The 19,380-nt window shown below is 41.8% G+C and overlaps 1 protein-coding gene across 1 annotated transcript in view; it reads left to right on the top strand.

Annotated features, from left to right (window-relative positions):
• LMBRD1 (LMBR1 domain containing 1) overlaps nt 1-3,919 on the top strand; it is a 64,378-nt gene extending 60,459 nt beyond the window's left edge. The window contains exon 16 of the mRNA XM_063125007.1: nt 96-3,919. Within this exon, the coding sequence (XP_062981077.1) occupies nt 96-215 (120 nt within the window). The 3' untranslated portion in view covers nt 216-3,919. The remainder of the gene's footprint in view (nt 1-95) is intronic.
• The last annotated feature ends 15,461 nt before the right edge of the window (nt 3,920-19,380 follow it).

The following is a 19,380-nucleotide window of genomic DNA, read 5'->3' on the forward strand; positions in this document are numbered from 1 at the left end:
GTGGTTTAACATAATTGCAATTATCATATAATCTGTTACTTCCATATTCCCTCAACTGATCAAGAATAATGCATTATGCTGATTTGAATTCACAGGTCTTCTTAATCGGATTAATAGTGTCCTGCTGCAAAGGAAAAAAATCTGTCATTGAAGGTGAAGTAGATGAAGATGATTCAGATATAAGTGACGACGAGCCATCGCTCTATTATGGTTGACAGCCCGTACTCCTGAAGGTTGAAGGATGCAATGTAAAACTGTGAAAATGTCATTTTGGTTTGGACTTTATTCTTGGAGAAGTTCACATTTGCCAATGTTGAAAGGGGATAAGTGATGTAAAGCTGAATTGGGAATTTTTGAGCATCTTATTACCCTATGATTAATCAAATATGTACATATGTAACCACAAAAGAGATAATTTTATGCAGGAATGATTAAAAAGTACTATTTTTGAGTATATATTGATGCTGTGAAATCATTTAAGTTAGCTTTCTGTTAAACTTTAGTTTTAAATTACTTTATGCTTTGTTCCCCATGATAAGGTAGAAAAGGCATGTGTCTTACAGGAACCTGAAGCTTACATTTGCCAGTGCTTGTTGATATATAACTATTAGTGAGTAAAAGCACAATACTGTACTGTTCCCTCCCATGTCATACACAACTGTAGTATACTGGGACCAAGACCCAGGCTTACTGGATGCCTTCCCTGTAGAATATAATTGAACTGGGAGATCTCACATATATTTGAACATGTTTCTTCCTATAACTCTGCAATATAGAACATGCTTATTGCAGGGTTAAGGAAATCCTTCCTTCAGGTAAATGTGGGATCTCCAAGTACAGTTCTTAAAATATTCAGTGGGACAGATGCAAGAGAGAATACCCATGCCTTTCTCAACCCTAACATTCATGGGAAGGGGTGGGGTGGAAAAAGTGGTGTAGCCTGTACACACCCACATATTGAATATACCCAAAAGGTTCTCTGTCCAAAGAAGAACATAAACGAAGGTACAGATTCCATTCTTTCTGTAGTTTGGAGATTGCTGTTCCTCCATCGTCTAATCTAGAAGTATGTGTGGATTTTTAAAATATGTTGAGTATTACTCACCAAGATTAGTTATTGTTTGCTTTTTACCATCTCCCAGCTGATTAATACCAAATAAGTTGAAGTGATTTTTTTTAAACAGTTGAAATTTGTATACATTGTCATTTTGTTTAGATGTATAACTAAATGCAATGTCTGCTTAAAATCATGCAAAGATTTTCTGTATCATTTTGTAAAATAAACTAATCAGGAGCTTGACTACATGCAACTCTGAAACATTCTTGTAACCTGAAATCTGATACTTAATTTTAACTCTGGTCTTTGCTGTTTTAGACTTAACTTTCCTCCTTAAATTATTACAGTTAAAACAAATGCTTGTAAATGACAGTTTTCCATGCTGCAGCAATTTTGAGTATTGTCTCAATATTTTGTAAAATAATATTTAAGGTTCATCCTTGCTGCTTAATTATAACGGCATGTGAATTATTTGATTTAACCTGTTCTAGTTTCTGGATTTCCAATTACAGTAGCAATTGTTGTTTATTTTCTCAAAACAATGGTCTGGCCTTCGGGGAGAGAGAAAAATGGGCTAACAGCACCATCCTTTTGGGATGGCCCATATGTCTCCGAACTTGAAGGCTTATGGCCATCCAGTGCAGAGTGAGAGGAGTGGCAGAGGCAATCTCCGCCTCCCTGCTTCTCTCACTCTATACTTTAGCTAGATGGGCTTTTTCACCCATCTAGCTGGGGTGAGTCAGAGGGGGAGGGAAGGATGCTGCAGAGACCTGGGGCTATAGCATAACCCAGCCTCTCCAGAACACTCCCCATCACTAGAATTTCCCCTTTGCCCCCTCTCCAAGGTAGCTTTTGTGATCTCAGAGAAGGAGCCAGCACGGTTCTTTCCACGCCAGTTCTGAGAAGGCAGGGAGCAGGGATTCTGGGCTCTAAGGTCGAAGCGCTGTCTCCAACCTCTGATCCAGGAATCTAAAATATTCTATCCCACCCACCCCAGACGCTGTCTAGGTACCATAGGATTGCTCACTCTGTGTGTGTGTGCGTGTGTGTGTTGGAAGAGGCATATGAAAGGTGTAGCCTCCTTAACTTTAATGTATCTTAGCACATTTCTTATTGCAGCACAGTAAAATTTCATTATTTGCTATTCTGCTTTCCTTATATTACCTCGCTTATCTTCATTGCTTGTCAATGCAGGTAAAATACTTGACCACAGATTAAAGGAAGCTTGTGGTGGTCCTTAAAAACAAATACCTAAAGGCCTGGCTGTGACTTCTGTGTGATTCTACATAATTGGAAATAAAACAATGAGCCATCTTAAAGAAACTGACATTTATTGCATACTTTGCATATCAATGTGTATTTAAAGGGGTTTCAATCATAAAGGCATGCTCTAATATGCAGAGATCTGTATCAGCTCTTGCATACAGACTGGCCCATTCATTTCAGGAAAGGATTTATAAACACGGTTCTTTTAGCATCTTGGGCCTGTCTATTGAAAAGAGCAGGAAGGGTACTTCTGCATCAGAGTTCCTGCATGTGGTATAATTACAATACTTATCTAATGAACTTGCTGACAAAGCTCTTAAAATACTCAATGCCCGTGATTCTTTTTCTATGGTTGACAACCAGGTTGCTGAGCACTTTTTCATTTATTGCCCTGTATAAATCTTAATTGGCATTTATCTGAGCTGTGTTAACAATTGTAAATGGGTCCTTGTTTTTCATTATTTCACTTTGCCACTACATTCTGCTGAAGATAGATTGTGCCCTTTGACATGACCATTAATTTTGGTGCATAGGTATGAGTGCACTCTTGGAGTGCCAGGGAGGAGCACTCTCTCAGTATCCAATATGTCCTTCACATTTCTAAGACGCATAGGGTTCTTCTTTAAGAGCCAAATGGCCATTAATTCTTCTATTCATTCTTTGCTTCCTTGATTCTAAGAGCACTTCAGAATTTGGTTTCACATCACGACGTTGAGGACTTACAGCAGTATTGCCCTGAAATTCATATGTTTCTGTCCTACATTTCACTAGATATATTTCATCAAATATGTTAGTGTCACTCAAGCACTATTTCATTTATTAATGCCAGGCTTTGGGAGATGGTGTCTGTCTTATGAATTTTTTTCTCCCAAACATTTGGCAAAGTAAATCAAGACATGGAAACCTGCTGAAATGTAATCGTAAAGTGCAAGTTGCAAGGAAGTATTTCAAGATTTTAGGCTTTATGTAGAGTATAACCTTCAAGAAGCTTTCTGGCTTAATTAACTTTGCTCATAATGGAGAATGACTGGAAGCCTGCCTCTGTTTCTGTGTGGATGTTCGCATGTCCCGACAGCCTCCGTGGGTTATTTAACCCAAGGTGAGGTTGCGGTGCAAATGTGTGTGCATGTGTGTGTGCCATTTTGTTTAACCCTCACATAACCCATGCTCGCTGGGTTCGATGACATAACAACCCCTGAGAAGCGCATCATTGGTTAAATAACTCACAACAAGTTTGTCATCACAACCTTTGTGTGTGTATATATAAAATGCCATTTTGAAGAATACTGATTCTGTGAGAAATTTATTTCTAGTTCTATTTAAACTTTATACTTGGCTCTGTTACTCTGTACAAACAGTAAGAGCACAGACTTTTTATCCCATGGAGTCTTCCCAGATTTGTTTTTTTTAAAATATATAAAGTGTAATGGTGAATTAAGAGGATGAAGTTCATTTGAAGTTTACATCAAGTGTTCAGAACTGAAAGCTGTTTTGTTAACTACCATTCCTTATCTGTATTTTCACGGGAGATCATGTTAGTGATTTGCTATTCTATTATATGCATATGTCTAAACAATAAATATTTTACATACCTTTTTAGAAGAGTGATTACTACCAACATGCCTGTGTGCTATCTGATGGAGTAGAACTAAGTCATTGGCCTCACCTACGTGCTGCTTTCATACATCAGTTCTTGGACTAGAAGCTATGGGGAAGTAACTTCCAACGCTACTTTATATTTAGAATTTGCCAAAATTCTTCCCCTGGGGACTACTTTATTATTGTATTTATTTGTATCCCACCTTTTCCCAATACTGGGACTCAAGGCAGCTTTACAAAATTGAAACACATACAAAAGTTAGTGCAAAAGTTACTAATAGAAGATGCATTAAGAGGATTTCCTCTTACAGCCATAATAGTGAGAAACATACAGTTCATATGTGGCTTTCAGACTGACTGTATTCTCAGGATTCTAAACTGTTAAATGTTAAGCATTTTCTACTTCAGGGTTGCAGAAGTGTGTCTGAAAATGTGATGGCAAAAAAAAAAAAAAAACCCCTAAGGAAGCATGCATAAAGCATTGATTCCTGACCTTTCAATTCTCTCCCGATTTTGAGGCCATTATATCAATGCTTTCAAGTGTTCACTCGTGTCTCTGTGTAATTTTAAAATAATGCCATTTTTGAATAAGTGCGACATGTCGTGCAGCTGTAGCTTTTAGTTTGATAAATATAGCCAGCTATTGTGTAAATATAGCCAACTGTTGTGTAATATCTGCATATTAAGCACACAAGATGCAAACACTAGTTGCAAAGTTCAAGCTAAGGGGCTTTGTTTTTATGAATTCTGTGTCTTTTGTAACCACAAAGGCCTTTTCAAAGATGATTTAATCATTATTAAATTTATTTAAAACATTTCTTGGCAGAAGCCCTCCCAAGGTGGCTTACAGCAGTAAAATATATAAAAAACTCTGTTTGCTGTATGCATAGTTCACTGGTATAAATATTCTTAGATCAAATATGCTTCATTTTCTTTAGGAGGCAAAGGATGAGAACCAACTTAATATCCTCAAATAAATATCCAATTCATTCCTAGTCTTGTAGCTGTACAAGTCCCTCTGCAATGATTTTGCACCATGTAGTCAAAAGGATGACATGACAGAAATGGGACAAGGACGTGGTGTAAAATGTTGCCCTGAAATGTTGCATTAGCCACCTTTTGTCATGTGTTATTAGTACAAATGTGATAGCATTACCCCTGTGATATGTAAGAAGACTGTTGGAACCAATTGTGTCTGTGAAAATTATGCTGTGAAGGGTGGGGTGGTAAGGAAACTTACAGTGCTTAAAAGCAATTGCCAAGGTAAGGAACAATACTGTCGAACAAAAAACTAACATGACCCCAGAGTATATGTCTAATGAAATAGTACAGTTTTACTAAAAGTTTGCAGCAGCACAAAACTTGGCCACTTTATTGTAATCTGAGAAAACTGATCCAGAAAGAAGAACAGAAAGATAAAATTAATTTGACCTGCCTGGCATTTTTGGTAAAATAGGTATAATAAAAGCACAGCACATTTCTTGATAAAAAGAACCATATAATAGAACATGCCCAAGAGTTTCTACTTCTCCTTCATCATAGAAGCATATCTGTTAATGGGATGGGACTCTTATCATCCCACCCCACTCCTGTCTGTCTAGGAAGACTGCAGCCTATCACCCTACCGCACCCAGGCCTGGGTGTCATCTTTTGAAAAATGGTGTAGTGGTTACAGAGTACCAAAAGGGTAAAAATTAGCTTATTTGCAAGTAATTCTGACTATTTTGCCACCCTGTGGCACTACAGATGCCAACCCATTTTTTTAATTTAAAAATATTTTAGGGGAAGCAGGGGCAACATGTTGCCCACCCCAGTTCTAGCTTTATCATGGGCAAACCATGCCATGGCTACAGTACCTGAGTTAAGTGGCAGAGAGGTAGACATGCACAATTTAGAGTCTGATCTTGCCTTACTGTCTTCTTCTACACACTGAACTGCAGCAGGCCAAGATGGAACTGTGAAACACTCAGTGCCAGTGTGGTGTAGTGGCTAGAGTGTCAGATTGGGAGTCGGGAGATCCGGGTTCTAGTCCCCAGTCAGCCATGAACCCCACCAGGTAACTTTGGGCCAGTCACAGACTCTCAGCCCAACCCACCTCACAGGGTGGTTGCTGTGAGGATTAAAGTGGTGAATAGGAGGATTATGTATGCCGCCTTGGGTTCCTTGCAGGAAAAAAGGCGGGATATAAATGCAATAATAAATAAATACTCCACAGGGAGATGATGACCAATTGCCCGCCACTTCTGCCTCTGACCTTTATGCCAGAAATGAATGGAGCTTTTCTGGAGCAGACCCACATATCTCACCCCTGATACCTTTTGTTAAGTATTTATTTATTTATTACATTTCTATACCGCCCAATAGCCGGAGCTCTCCGGGCGGTTCACAAAAATTAAAAACATTCAAAGTATAAAACAACAGTATAAAACAACAGTATAAAACCATAATATAAAATACAATATAAAAGCTCAACCAGATAAAAACAGCAGCAATGCAAAATTACAAATTTAAAACACCAAGTTAGAATTTATTTATAGACTGTTAAAATTCTGGGAGAATAAAAAGGTCTTCACCTGGCGACTAAAAGCATATAATGTAGGTGCCAAGCGAACCTCCTTAGGAAGCTCATTCCACAGCCGGAGTGCCACAGCAGAGAAGGCCCTCCTCCTGGTAGCCACCTGCCTCACTTCCTTTGGCAGGGGCTCACGGAGAAGGGCCCCTGAGGATGACCTTAGGGTCCGGGCAGTTACATATGGGAGGAGGCGTTCCTTTAGGTAACCTGGCCCCAAGCCGTTTAGGGCTTTAAATGTTAATACCAGCACTTTGAATCGGGCCCGGACCTGGACTGGCAGCCAATGAAGCTGGAAAAGGACTGGTGTAATGTGGTCTCGTCGGCCAGTCCCTGTTAGTAAGCGTGCTGCCCTGTTTTGTACCAGTTGAAGTTTCCGGACCGTTTTCAAAGGCAGCCCCACGTATAACGCATTGCAGTAATCCAAACGAGAGGTTATCAGAGCATGGATAACTGTAGCTAGGCTATCTCTGTCCAGATAAGGGCGCAGTTGGTATATCAGCCTAAGCTGATAAAAGGTGCTCTTTGCCTCTGAGTTCACCTGTGCCTCAAGTGACAGTTCTGGATCCAAGAGCACCCCCAAACTATGGACCCGATCCTTCAGGGGGAATGCAACCCCATCCAGGACAGGGCAAACATCACCTTGCCGGACAGATGAACCACCCGCTAACAGTACCTCCGTCTTGTCTGGATTGAGTCTCAGTTTGTTAGCCCTCATCCAGTCCATTACCGTGCCCAGGCACTGGCTCAGAACAGCCACTGCCTCACCTGGGTTTGATGAAATAGTATTCATGTTCTAGTATTCTAATATTCTAATATCTAATATATCTAACATGATATTCTAATATTCATGTTCTAGTATTCATGTTCTAATGACATAAATGGTGTGCAATTGCCCCCATCCATCTCTAGGCAAAGTCTGTTAGCTGAGGCTATGAGTACCATAATTGGCACTCCAGAAATAAATGGCAGCCATATCTTTTTAGAGCAAGAGAAGGACCGCAGCTTTCTCAATAACCTGTTCCCCAATATACTGTAGCTATGGCATCTAAATCCAGGACAGAGGTGGTGATGGTTTTCCTTTTTAAAGATGAATGAAAGAGCTGCAGGTGTCAAACAGTCTGGTGCCCCAATTTCCTTGGATGTGGAATTTAATACCTGCATTCCCTCCAAATAGGCCTTCTCTAGCAGCGGGCCTAAGGCAGTCCTCTTATACCCCTGAAAATTTGGGGCAGATCTACACTAATGGTTTATAATGTTAAGGAAGGGTTCCGATAACTTATCGAGTCACATGACACTCAGTTTTTAACACTTTATCAACGTTGTATTCTCCTTTATTCTTTCATTTTATTCATTCCGTTGTTACGTTTAAATACCGTTGGAAGTGTTTGTATGTGGCGGTGTACGTCGTAATAGTTTTTGCTGACTGACTTTTGAATCATCGCTTGTCAGCCAATCGCTTTCAAGGGGGCGTGGAAGCTTCGTTTCGGTGCCTGAATCAGAGCACAGAGATAACACTAAATAGGGAGGAGGGAGAATGGAGGAGAAGAGGAAGTGGGCGGAGCATGGAACAAACCAACGCTGGGAACCTCAAATGTACAGCGTGAGAAGACACAGTGTGACTCACCTTAATGAATCAATAACGGGAAGGAGAAAGGCAAGTAGCGTAATAATGACGGTGTGCTCCATTTTAAACCGGTACAACATACTACGTTATCAGAGGAACTATACTACATTATAAACACTGGTGTAGAACTGCCCATGGTTTACTTTATGGGAGAAATACATTTTGAAGCCAATCCAAATACACAAGATAACACTGAATCTCTGATGCTTCAGACTCTTCACTCTAAATTTGGAGCAGCAGTTCCAATGTCGATTGGAATGCAAGCGGTTTTGTTCCAGATGGAACCCCTACACTTTCACCTGGAACTGCTGTATACTAGTTTTGTGTGTGTGTGTGTGTGTGTGTGTGTGTACGGAGCGAATATTTGATCAATAGGGTTGTTTTTATTTGATGCAGCTGCAAAATGTCCTTCAGGGCATATCTGAGGCATAAGGTTAGGACATTCTTTATGTCAAAAACCAAGGAAGTAAAACAACAAAAACAACCCTTAGACAAAACAAAAACAAAAAAAAGATTGAGCTGTGCCTCACTTTGTGCCAATAGTAAAAAAGAAAAATGAGTGAGTGTGAATGCCTTGTTTAGTATAATGTTTAGGGTGACCGTATGAAAAGGAGGACAGGGTTCTTGTATCTTTAACAGTTGCCTAGAAAAGGGAATTTCAGCAGGTGCTATTTGTATGCATGCAGCACCTGGTGAATTTCCTTCTTCATCACAACAGTTAAAGCTGCAGGAGCTGTACTAGAGTGACCAGATACAAAAAAGGGCAGGGCTCCTGCAGCTTTAACTGTTGTGATGAAAAGGGAATTTCACCAGGTGGTGTTTGCATACAAATGACGCCTGCTGAAATTCCCTTGAAATTCTCCACCTTGAAATTTGATCCAGAGCCCCGCTGAGGTGATTCTCTGCTCAATTTCGGAGTGGCTCCCCTTACTCTTCCCTGTCGGATTACCCATCGGAGCCTTATGGCAATACAGGACCAGTACAATGTGAAACTTCTTTGTTGGTCCCAGGCACTCCACCCTCCCCTTCTCAATTTGGGCCTGAAAGACCCAGGAAATGTGTGGGTGCACGGAGAGTAAGCACAATTTGCGATATTGCCCAACGTCATGATGGATCACTGGGCATGTCTGTTAAGGCATCAGCCTTAGCTTCCATTTCCCTGGGTTTGTGGAGCTTGAGCCAACATGAGATAGTCTTAACTCCTAAATCGGCATTTTTTTTTAATCATTGAATTAATTTTAACGTATCCTCTTTCAATGTGCTTCAGTACACATTGCATGTTGTCCTAATGTACATTTCTCTATACTGTAAGGAAATTTATCAAGGTGCTTTTACTGTATTTCTCAATAAACATTTACTGAGATCCAAAGAGGTATTTTGGTGTGGTCAGTGTTTTGTTTTTTAAAAAAACCCACCACCAGCACCAGCACCTTTTTCCTTTGAAAGATATGGGGGGCTGACATATTGCAAACTATTTTGAAAGCTCCCTCACAAAAGTGGATTGCCATGGAGCTTAAGGGGGTAAGCTGGAATTTAGGAAATAAAAGCCCAATGGTCTTTGGATGTTCAGAATTATTCAAATATGTATCACTGAAACTTTTGCCAAATTTGTATTTATGAATGAAATTGGCTCTAGCAGGTACTTTGTATAATCATCTCAGTACTTTATTCCCTTGGGCATGTCTACACCATGCCTTTTCCCTGGGATCGTCCCTGTGCATCCACATGATGCACAGGGGATCCCGGGAGCATAGAATCATAGAATAGTAGATTTGGAAGGGGCCTATAAGGCCATCAAGTCCAACCCCCCACTCTGTGCAGGAACCCACCCTAAAGCATACCTGACAGATGGTTGTCCAGGCAGGGATGATCCCTCCATTTCCCTGGAATTTCTGGGACCACTTTTTCCCAGTTTTTCCCATGATCCTGGGACAATCCCGAGGACTGTAGGCGGTGTGGGCACCCATTCTGGCTTCTTTCCTCCTCCCCTCAAGTAGCAGGGTTCAGCAAAAGGAAGGAGCCAGGATGGAGGGAGTCCAGGGATATCGGGGGTGGGGGGAGTAGGGGGGTACTTGCTTTTTCGCTGGAGTCCAGGTGCGCTCCAGCTCCTATCTTTTCTTTTTTAAAAAAATGGTGGGTGCGACAGCCCTTTTCTCTTTTGTGACACCGCACATCCATTTTAGATGGCCAGGGATGATCCCGGAAGCAGGTAAGTTCAGGATTGTCCCCCCCTCACTCTCTCTACACCCTATGGTGTAGACATGCCCCTTTACTCTAGATAATGTGCATCAATTTTGCATAAATATTGAGTACATTTTTCATTGAAGAAAGCTTTCAAGGGATTTTTTGTGCTTTGTGTTTTAGTAGCATCAATGTAGTTAGAACTATGTACCTTTTATTTATTTGTCCATTCTACTGGGTTCAATGGGATATGCTCCCATGTACATGTGCATAGCATTGCATGCTTGCAGCACAACTCTGATGCACGCCTACTGAGATGTCAGTTCAGTGGAATTACCCCCTCATCAAATATAGGAATACAGCCTTAACTGATTTAATTTTTAACTGAAAATACTTTTCTTGCTATAAATTGAAATGTGGTATTTTGAAGCAATGGATTACTTCAATAATTTCACCTTATGCTTTTGTACACAACATTAGCCACAAGCATAAACCCTTAAAATATATTTAAAGAATATGTAATGATTAGGCTACATAAACATTCTTCAAATTGGCATTTCCATATGTGATTCTTCAAGCTGAATATCCTAATAGTTAAAGGCAGTCATGTTCAAAACAGCTTGCATTAAAATCTTAGCACTGCTATTTTGACTTCTTTCTTTCTGTATAAATTTAATCTAAGTTTAGAAAAGTTGTATTATTCCAACTTGTGAGGAGCTGTGTATGAACCTCTTTTAAAATCCAACTTTCAATAAGTTAGCTAGTGACCTCTGAATATGCTCTTACATTCTGATCAAGGAGAACCATGAAGCAGAGTTGCTATGGTGATGAATTCACGTGGATTTTTGTAGATCTGCTTACAGAAATCAAACCAAATTGCTGTTCTGAAATTGGCTTTCCATGACCATTCACATTGGACAAAGCACAGATGTTTTGAGAAGAAGCTTTACACATTCTTTCCTGTAATACATTTGCTTGGCTAACCTGGAGTGGTTCTTATCACCTGGCATGGCTTCAAAATACAATAGTAACATTTAAAACCTAGTTAATTTAAGATAAATTATGGTGTCTTTTTAAAAACAACAACAACAACAACACATGTCTCTATTATTTTCAGGGGGGAAACAACTCTGTACAGCACCATGTACACTGATGGTGCTATATAAATAAATAATAATAATTACAATAATGGAAGGGATTCCCATCAACCCAGCTGTCTCAATAATACATCAGTCCAGCAAGGCAGTTGGTTCAGAGAGTGTTGATTAACAGAGCAATCCCAAAAAAGATAAGGGAGACGAACTGTAAAGTCCCAAGCCCTGCTGGGCTCATAATGCAAGGCGGAAGATGGGGGCGGCTGAATGGGAAATACGTACAACAGCACACCATTAAGGAAGAGCTTTGGGGAAAGGGGAGGGTTTTGGATCTAGCTGGCCCAAAGACTCACCAGATCCACCACGATACAGCCCCAGAATGCCACTTTATTCCAATACTGCTGTGGAGTGGCAAGGGTGATGAAGCTTTCCATACCAGTGAGGAAGAGGCTTGTGTGGGTGGACCTCTCTGTGCCTGTGCCCCCCTCTCCCTTTCTCTCTGTAGAGAAAGCCCCTGAGATGCTCTCCCACGGACCATTGTATCACAGAATCACCCAAAAGTTCTCTTGCTATGTTCCAAGTGTGTCCAGAGGCTACATATGCCCATTTTTTTTGTATCCATAATAAAACAGTAACATCTTTCAAAGAAATTATCTGACTGGGTGTCCTGCTTCTTCTTGTTGTTTCATTAGTTTTTCAGCTACAACAATATTCCGTATTTGATTATACCAACTGTCTATAGATAAGTCTTTTCTTGACTTCACACTTCTAGGTTTTTTTGTTTTGTTTTTTGCTGCTACAGTCATAAATATTAACATATCTTTATATAGTAAGTCCTTGTTGGGTCCTTCAGAGATTGAAAGTGACATTATTTTTGGATTACATTACCCCTGTTTTCCTAAGTATTTTACTACACTGTTCAAAAATGTTAAGCCACAAATTTTTACTCATTTCACAGTCTCCATATGAAAGAATGAACCAGTGTTTTCACTACAACACTATCATAAAAGTTTTTCACTACTACACCAACATACTGAGGGGGGGGGGTAATCTGCACCAAGCAGGATATTCCACTATGAAAGTGGTATGAAAGCGGTATATAAAAGGCAGGAGCCACACTACTGCTTTCTAGCGGTATTGAAGTGCACTGACAACTGTTGGGGCCCATTGACACATTCCATATACCACTTTCATACCACTTTCATAGTGTTATATCCTGGTTGAATGATCAGTGCACTTCAGTACTACTATAAAGCAATAGTGTAGATTCTGCAGTGCACTTCAGTGCTGCTATAAAGCAGTAGTATGACTTCTTCCTTTTATATACTGTTTTCATACTGCTTTCATAGTGGAATATCCTGCTTGGTGTAGATGAGCCGAGAGAGAGAGAGAGAGAGAGGCTTAATGTTAGAAGACAGAGGTACCATCTCTATACTCTTTTCATGTATTTGTTCCACATTGCTTTCTTTTGTTCAGGGTCTCTTTTCTCCCACTCCCATACTGTCCCCCTAAAACTTCTTGTTGATTTCAAGCCTAATAATTTATAAACATTTGAGATGGGACTAGCAGGAGTTGGAAAGAAGTAAAAAGTGTTCAGATGCAGGGTGCTTTCGGATGAGACTTGTATCGGGCGGTTTTTGAAATAAAGGTGGTGGTGAAGACTGGTACTTCACTTTGCAGCATGTTAGCCTTCCAGTTAATTGTTTTAATTAAAAAAAAAATCTGAAGGGGCAAGGAACTTCATGGGCTCCAAGAGACGTGTCTTCAGCCTATGGGCACCACATTGCAGACCCCAGGATGAGAATGAAAAGTAAGATCATAAGAGCCATGCTAGATCAGACCAAGGGTCCATCTAGTCCTGCATTCTGTTCACATAGTGGCCAACTGTCGACCAGGAACCCACAGGCAGGACAAGGGTACAACATTGCCCTCCTGCCCATGTTCCCAGCAACTGGTCTATATAGGCTTATTGCCTCTGATACTGAAGGCAGCAAATAGCCCTCAGGACTGGTAGGATTATTGCTCCCTTTCACTGGGGATGAATAATGGATTGTGGTGTTGTATTTTTCCAATAAAACCAATTTTTTTCCTGCATAGCGGTATGCAGGAGCACAATAGCAGCATCTATTAGCAGACCACGAGCATTATGACACATAATACTTAAAACATAAGTTAAAGCTAGTGTAGGCAGCCTGCTACCCTACAGATGTTTTGGATTACAGCTCCCAGAATCCCTGACCGTTGGCTGGGGTTGATGGGAATTGTCCAAAATATCAGGGAATGATGACACCCCAGCTTGCCTTCCCCCTTGTTAAAGGATGTGCACACATAGGGGGATGGTTATGGGGGAAAGAAATCACTTCTATGTTTCAGTCCATGGATCCTGTATTATACAGAAGCCTGTAGCCCAATCCAAGTAATTGGTTACAGAAAGACAGCCTGATAATATAAATTTACCTTTGATTTTGATTCTACATGGAATTAAACTACCATTTTAACTTATTAGTAACATATTTGAAGCAGGGGGAAATTCGTTAATTTTCCTTCCGCTTCACCTCTCCTTTGCACATATATTGTAAAGGCTCAACATTTGGACCTTATTTATGTAGGGATGGATTCTGACTTAGTCGTGCTTAGGGAAGAGCCATTGAAATTAATGGGGCATAGTCATGACTAACTTGTCTGGTTTGTTTCAAAGGGGGCTGCTCTAAGCATGACTAGGTCTGGATTCAATCCAATTGATATTAGTGGATTGTATTAAAATGCTTCCATGAATTAAATGGGAAATTATTCTGATACTTTAGAAAAGCGCTATATAGAATTAGCTTGGTAGTCAGAGACAATAATAGTAGAAGTGGAAACTGGCTTCAAACCCTAAATCACTGATTTTCACGTTTATCTTCTGCAAAATGAGAGTTTAAATGGCCTGCCTCATGGTTTCATTTTGAAGATGAATGTTGCAGCAGTTGTGAAGGACTCTTCAGGCTAAAAGAGCTAGACATACAATAAGTGAATGCGGTACTTTAATTCAGTTGCTTGCCCTGACAGTGTTATAAATTTCAGGGTCAAAGCTAAGAAATTACAGATAATATACTTGTTAATATTGACAAACCTAGATGCTGCCTGAATATGGTTCAATTACCTTTTCTCCTTTAAATTGAGGCAACCTGTAAGAGCACAAGAAAGTGACAACCTCTTTGCTGCATCTGTCTTGGCCAGCATTTGTTTCCAACCGTGGCCAGCCAACTTTCTGAGGCCTCACAGCCTGGGCAAGATGGTAATGGCCGTTCCCTCTTTGTCTCCCACATCTAGGATGCAGAGACATTCAGCATCCCAGGCTAAGCATGAGTACACAACACCTTTGGGCAGCAGCCAGCTCTTATGTCCCAATGGGACCCACCATGAAGGACCTCCATTGTTCCAATCAGTGACTAGTAGCTAGGGTGTCCATAAAGAAAGGGAGGACAGGTCTCCTGTCTCTTTAACAGTTGTATTGAAAAGGAAATTTCAGCAGGTGTCATTTGTATATGGGGAACCTGGTGAAATTCCCTCTTCATCACTACAGTTAAAGCTGCAGGCGCCCTGCACTCTTTTAAATCTGGTCACTCTAGCATAGCTCCTGCACTTTAACTGTTGTGATGAAGAGGGACTTTCACCAGGTTCTCCATATATACAAATGACACCTGCTGAAATTCCCTTTTCTATGCAACTGTTAAAGATACAGGAGCCCTGTCCTCCTTTTCATATGGTCACCCTACAAGTAGCTACCTCTGGGACTTCCATTTTAATTTCTCAAAATTCCCACAATCCCCAATGTCAGTAATGTTGTGGGAAATTAAAATGGCAACTACTAACCACTTGGTGCAGTCAGAGTGATGCTGCCTGCCGCTGCCAGGGCTCACCGGCATAAAAGTGGGCACACCAGAGGCATTTTGCTTGGTCTGAAGCATCCTCAAACATATTCTCTCTCTCTCTCTCTCTCTCTCTCTCTCTCTCTCTCTCTCTCTCTCTCTCTCTCTCTCTCACACACACACACACACACACACACACACACACACACACACACCATCTATATAATAGCCAGTTCCCAAGATGTGTTCTTTCTCTCTCATTCTCTTAAAGGCTCCACATTTGACCACACTCTAGGACTTCAACTCCCAAATGCCCCAGCCAACATGGCCAATGGTCAGGAATGCTGGGAGATGTCATCCAAAACATCTGGAGGTCATCGGGTTGAGGAAGGCGCTTCTATATCTATGTATCTAGATTTTAGTTAATATATAACCAAGAAACAGAAAGCAGGGGCAGAAATATGTGGATGAATGTGTGGAGCTTTGTGGGACGGACGCAAGAAATAAGAGACGACACAAGTGCTGGAGTTAAACTGGGCCACTTTTATTCAAGATCTGCAAAGGGGGTTCTCCTCAGGCATCCAGCCAGGCCTGCGTGCAGGCCTTTCTAAGTGAACGGGCGAGCTTTCCTGGTCCAGCAGGTGGCGCTCGGTTTCGCCACCCTGCTGTCCATCCCCAACCAGGGGTAGGGAGACCTTCCCTTGTCACCCCCCAACCCCTGCCCCCACGGGCTCAAGGTGGGGTGAGCGAGGTCGGCCTCAAAGGTGGTCCTTATCCCCCGGCCTGGCCACAGGGCTCAACACCGGGAGCCCTCGGGAGTCACCAATCACTGAAACAGTGCCTTGGAATCTCGCCATTATATTCCCTCTGGATGCCTTCTCTACCTGCCACAGGGGGCGGCAAGCCACTTGCTTAGTCGCTCCCCCCCCATCGCCGTAGGACGCCCTGAAGTCCCCTTTGCAGATCATACAGAAATAAGTCGTTACCAATGTCAGACAGGTGTACGCCGTCCTGTCGATATAGCTCCCTCCGGGCCAGTATAATCGAGGGGTGCCTGATGCTGACATCCCCATGTTTAATCAGATCGCGGAAGATTTCGCCATTGACACGGCGGCGCGCCCTCACCATTGGCTTGATCTCACCAGATCGCCACGCAAACCTGGGCAGGACGCAGGACCAGATTATGACTATGCCAGGCCAAGAGGGCCTGGAGGGGTCAGGCGTCCCCTGATAAAGGTGCCCAACCCCTCCCAGTTCCCAGAGGCCCTGCCAATGCAGGGTGGCCACGTCTCAGGCTTGCCCCGCCCACAAAACCCTCCCCATGCCCAGGCTTTGCCGGGCATGGCAGAATGTGCCTTGCGAACAGATCCTAGCTCAGTTCTCAGTGGCTCTGACACAATTTGATGAAACAAAACAAATGGACTGCAATCTGATACCCAGTGAACAGAAGGTTAAACCTGCACCTCTGACATTGGTTTCCTGTGCTTTATGTGCTGGGTTGCTAAATGCTGGGAGTTTCCTTTAAAAAGGGGAGCATTCAAAAATATGACCCCACCCAACCTCTGCTCCACATACTGAAGATTTACAATCCGTTTGGTATACTGTGTTTAGTAGCTGTCATTTGACTTCTCCCAGCAATAAGGGGGGGGGGGAGTAAATAAACATTAATAAACAGATATCCTGCATATATGAGATCCCAACAAGCCCATGAGTTATCTCAAAGAACCCCTTTGAATTTCATAGCATACAGTGAGTTTTTTCCCACTCATGGGTACAATAAATGCTAATTTCCAGGCTTCTACTAATTAGCTATTATCATAAATTCCCATAATTATGGCCCGAGAGTACTCTTTCATTTTGGAACAAACCTTTTGACCTCAATATAGAGATATGCATTTATCTCTATATTCAATTGTAAATTAACGTGCTGCAGGAACAGGTCGATTCAATTTTAGGATGAGATGTTAAGACCCTTTAGGAACACATCCATCCTTGTCCAGAAGCAAAAAAAGGAGTGTAACTTCCAGTAGAATGTTATGTATTCTATTTCCTCTTTGTGCCAGAAAGCACAATTTCTGTTCATTAGAAATGTTATGTAGTCATTGATGTAAATCCTGTTTTAATGTCTATCATAAAATATATTTAACCTTTCTTTCTTAATTTTTTTTAAAAAATAAATTGGTGCTTATGAGCAAGGCATTAGAAATGAATGACTTCCCCAGGGTTCACTGTGGAGTGACTTGGAAAATAAGTTGAGCTACTAACTACCCCAGAAAATCAGACATCGCTTGGCTCATTTTGCACACCAGTTCAACTCTGGCTCTTAGTAGTAACCTATGCAGCATGCCAGGACACTGAAAAGGAGGAGAGGAAAGAGACATGTAAATGTTCATCAGACGAGCATTTTATTGCAAGCTCGCTACTGCCGACTTATGGATGTGCACGCATCCTTTAGATGTTGTCGTCTGCCTCCTGCGTGCCACCTGCTCCTTTCGCTCCTTTTTCCATTGCAAAATAGACCCCTTTTAATCTGACTTTTTGAAAAAAACAGAATGTGCTACGATCTCCTGCTGTGTGCAGGAAAAGCAGTGTGATTAAAACAGCCCCTGAATGGCCCACGTGGTCTTTGTTTACTTCCTCTTTCCCCTCTGGGCATAAAGAGGAAGTAATGAGGGACAAAAGCCAGTGTGGTGCAGCGGCTAAAGTGTTGGACTAGGAGTTGGGAGATCTGGGTTCCAGCCCCCACTTGGCCATGGAAACCCACTGGGTGACTTTGAGCCAGTCACAGACTCTCAGCCCAGCCTACCTCACAGGGTTGTTGTGGTGAGGATAAAATAGAGAGGAGGAAGAATATGTACGTCACCTTGGGTTTCTTGGAGGAAAAGGTGCAGTAATAAATAAATGTAGTAATAAATAAATAATAAAAAACAGGGGTGGAGAAGTGATGACGCTCCTATTCTCTTTCTCTCTCCTTGTGGATGGATCAGAATGCTACTAGTGATACTATTGTTCCATCCATCACCAGCTCAGCCAAGAAAGTCAGATTTAAAAGGAAGGGGGTTTGGGATGTGTATGCATATCTACTCAGCAGTAAGTCTCACTGAGTCCAGTGGGGCTTGCTCCCTGGTAATTGGGTATAGGATTGGAGGTTAAGCCAGGAGATAGATATATATATATATATATATATATATATATATATATATTCTGGATCAGATTTTTGTCCACAGAACATGAATGCCACTTTAATGCCTTCAATAACAGCATCAGCTAAGGATAGTGTGTCTCCTCTGAATGAATGCTTGGAGGCAGTAATGGGCTGGATAAGGGAAAACAAACTGAAGCTCAATCCAGACAAAACAGAGATGCTTGCTGTCAAGGGCTCTGACCTAGGTTTGGAGGTGTGTCAGCCAGTTCTGGATGGGGCTACACTATCCCTGAAAGACTGTGTTTGCAGTTTGGGGATGCTCCTGGATCTGTCACTCCAAATGACAGCCCAGATAGATGCGACGGCCAGGAGTGCCTACTATCAGCTTCGGCTGATACGCCAGCTGCGCCCCTTCTTAGAGTCAGAAGACCTAAAGACAGTAGTGCACGTGCTGGTAACCTCAAGGCTTGACTTTTGCAATGCGCTCTACATAGGGCTACCATTGTACCTAGTTCGGAAACTTCAACTAGTTCAAAATATGGCAGCCAGGTTGGTTACCGGTACACCTAGGGGTGACTACATTATACCAACATTAAAATCACTCCACTGGCTGCCAATTAGTTTCCGGGCAAAGTACAAAGTGTTGGTCATTACCTTTAAAGCCCTAAATGCTTTGGGTCCAGGTTACTTGCGGGATCGCCTTCTCCCATATAGTCCGTCCCGCACACTCAGGTCCTCTGGGGTGAACTTACTTCAGTCAGCTAAAACTAGGCTGACATCAGTTTCCCAGAGGACCTTTTCTTCTGTCGCCCCCAGATTGTGGAATGGCCTGCCGGAGGAGATTCGTAAAATTAACTCTGTGTGATTTTAAGGCGGCTTTAAAGACTAGCCTTTTCCGGCAGGCCTATCCAGATCAATGTTAAATCATGAATTTTTAAGATGTATTGATTCCTGTTCTAATGTTGTTCCCCGCCTCGATCTAAAAGGAGAG

The sequence above is a fragment of the Elgaria multicarinata genome, chromosome 4, assembly GCF_023053635.1.
Source record: "Elgaria multicarinata webbii isolate HBS135686 ecotype San Diego chromosome 4, rElgMul1.1.pri, whole genome shotgun sequence".
NCBI lineage: Eukaryota > Metazoa > Chordata > Lepidosauria > Squamata > Anguidae > Elgaria > Elgaria multicarinata.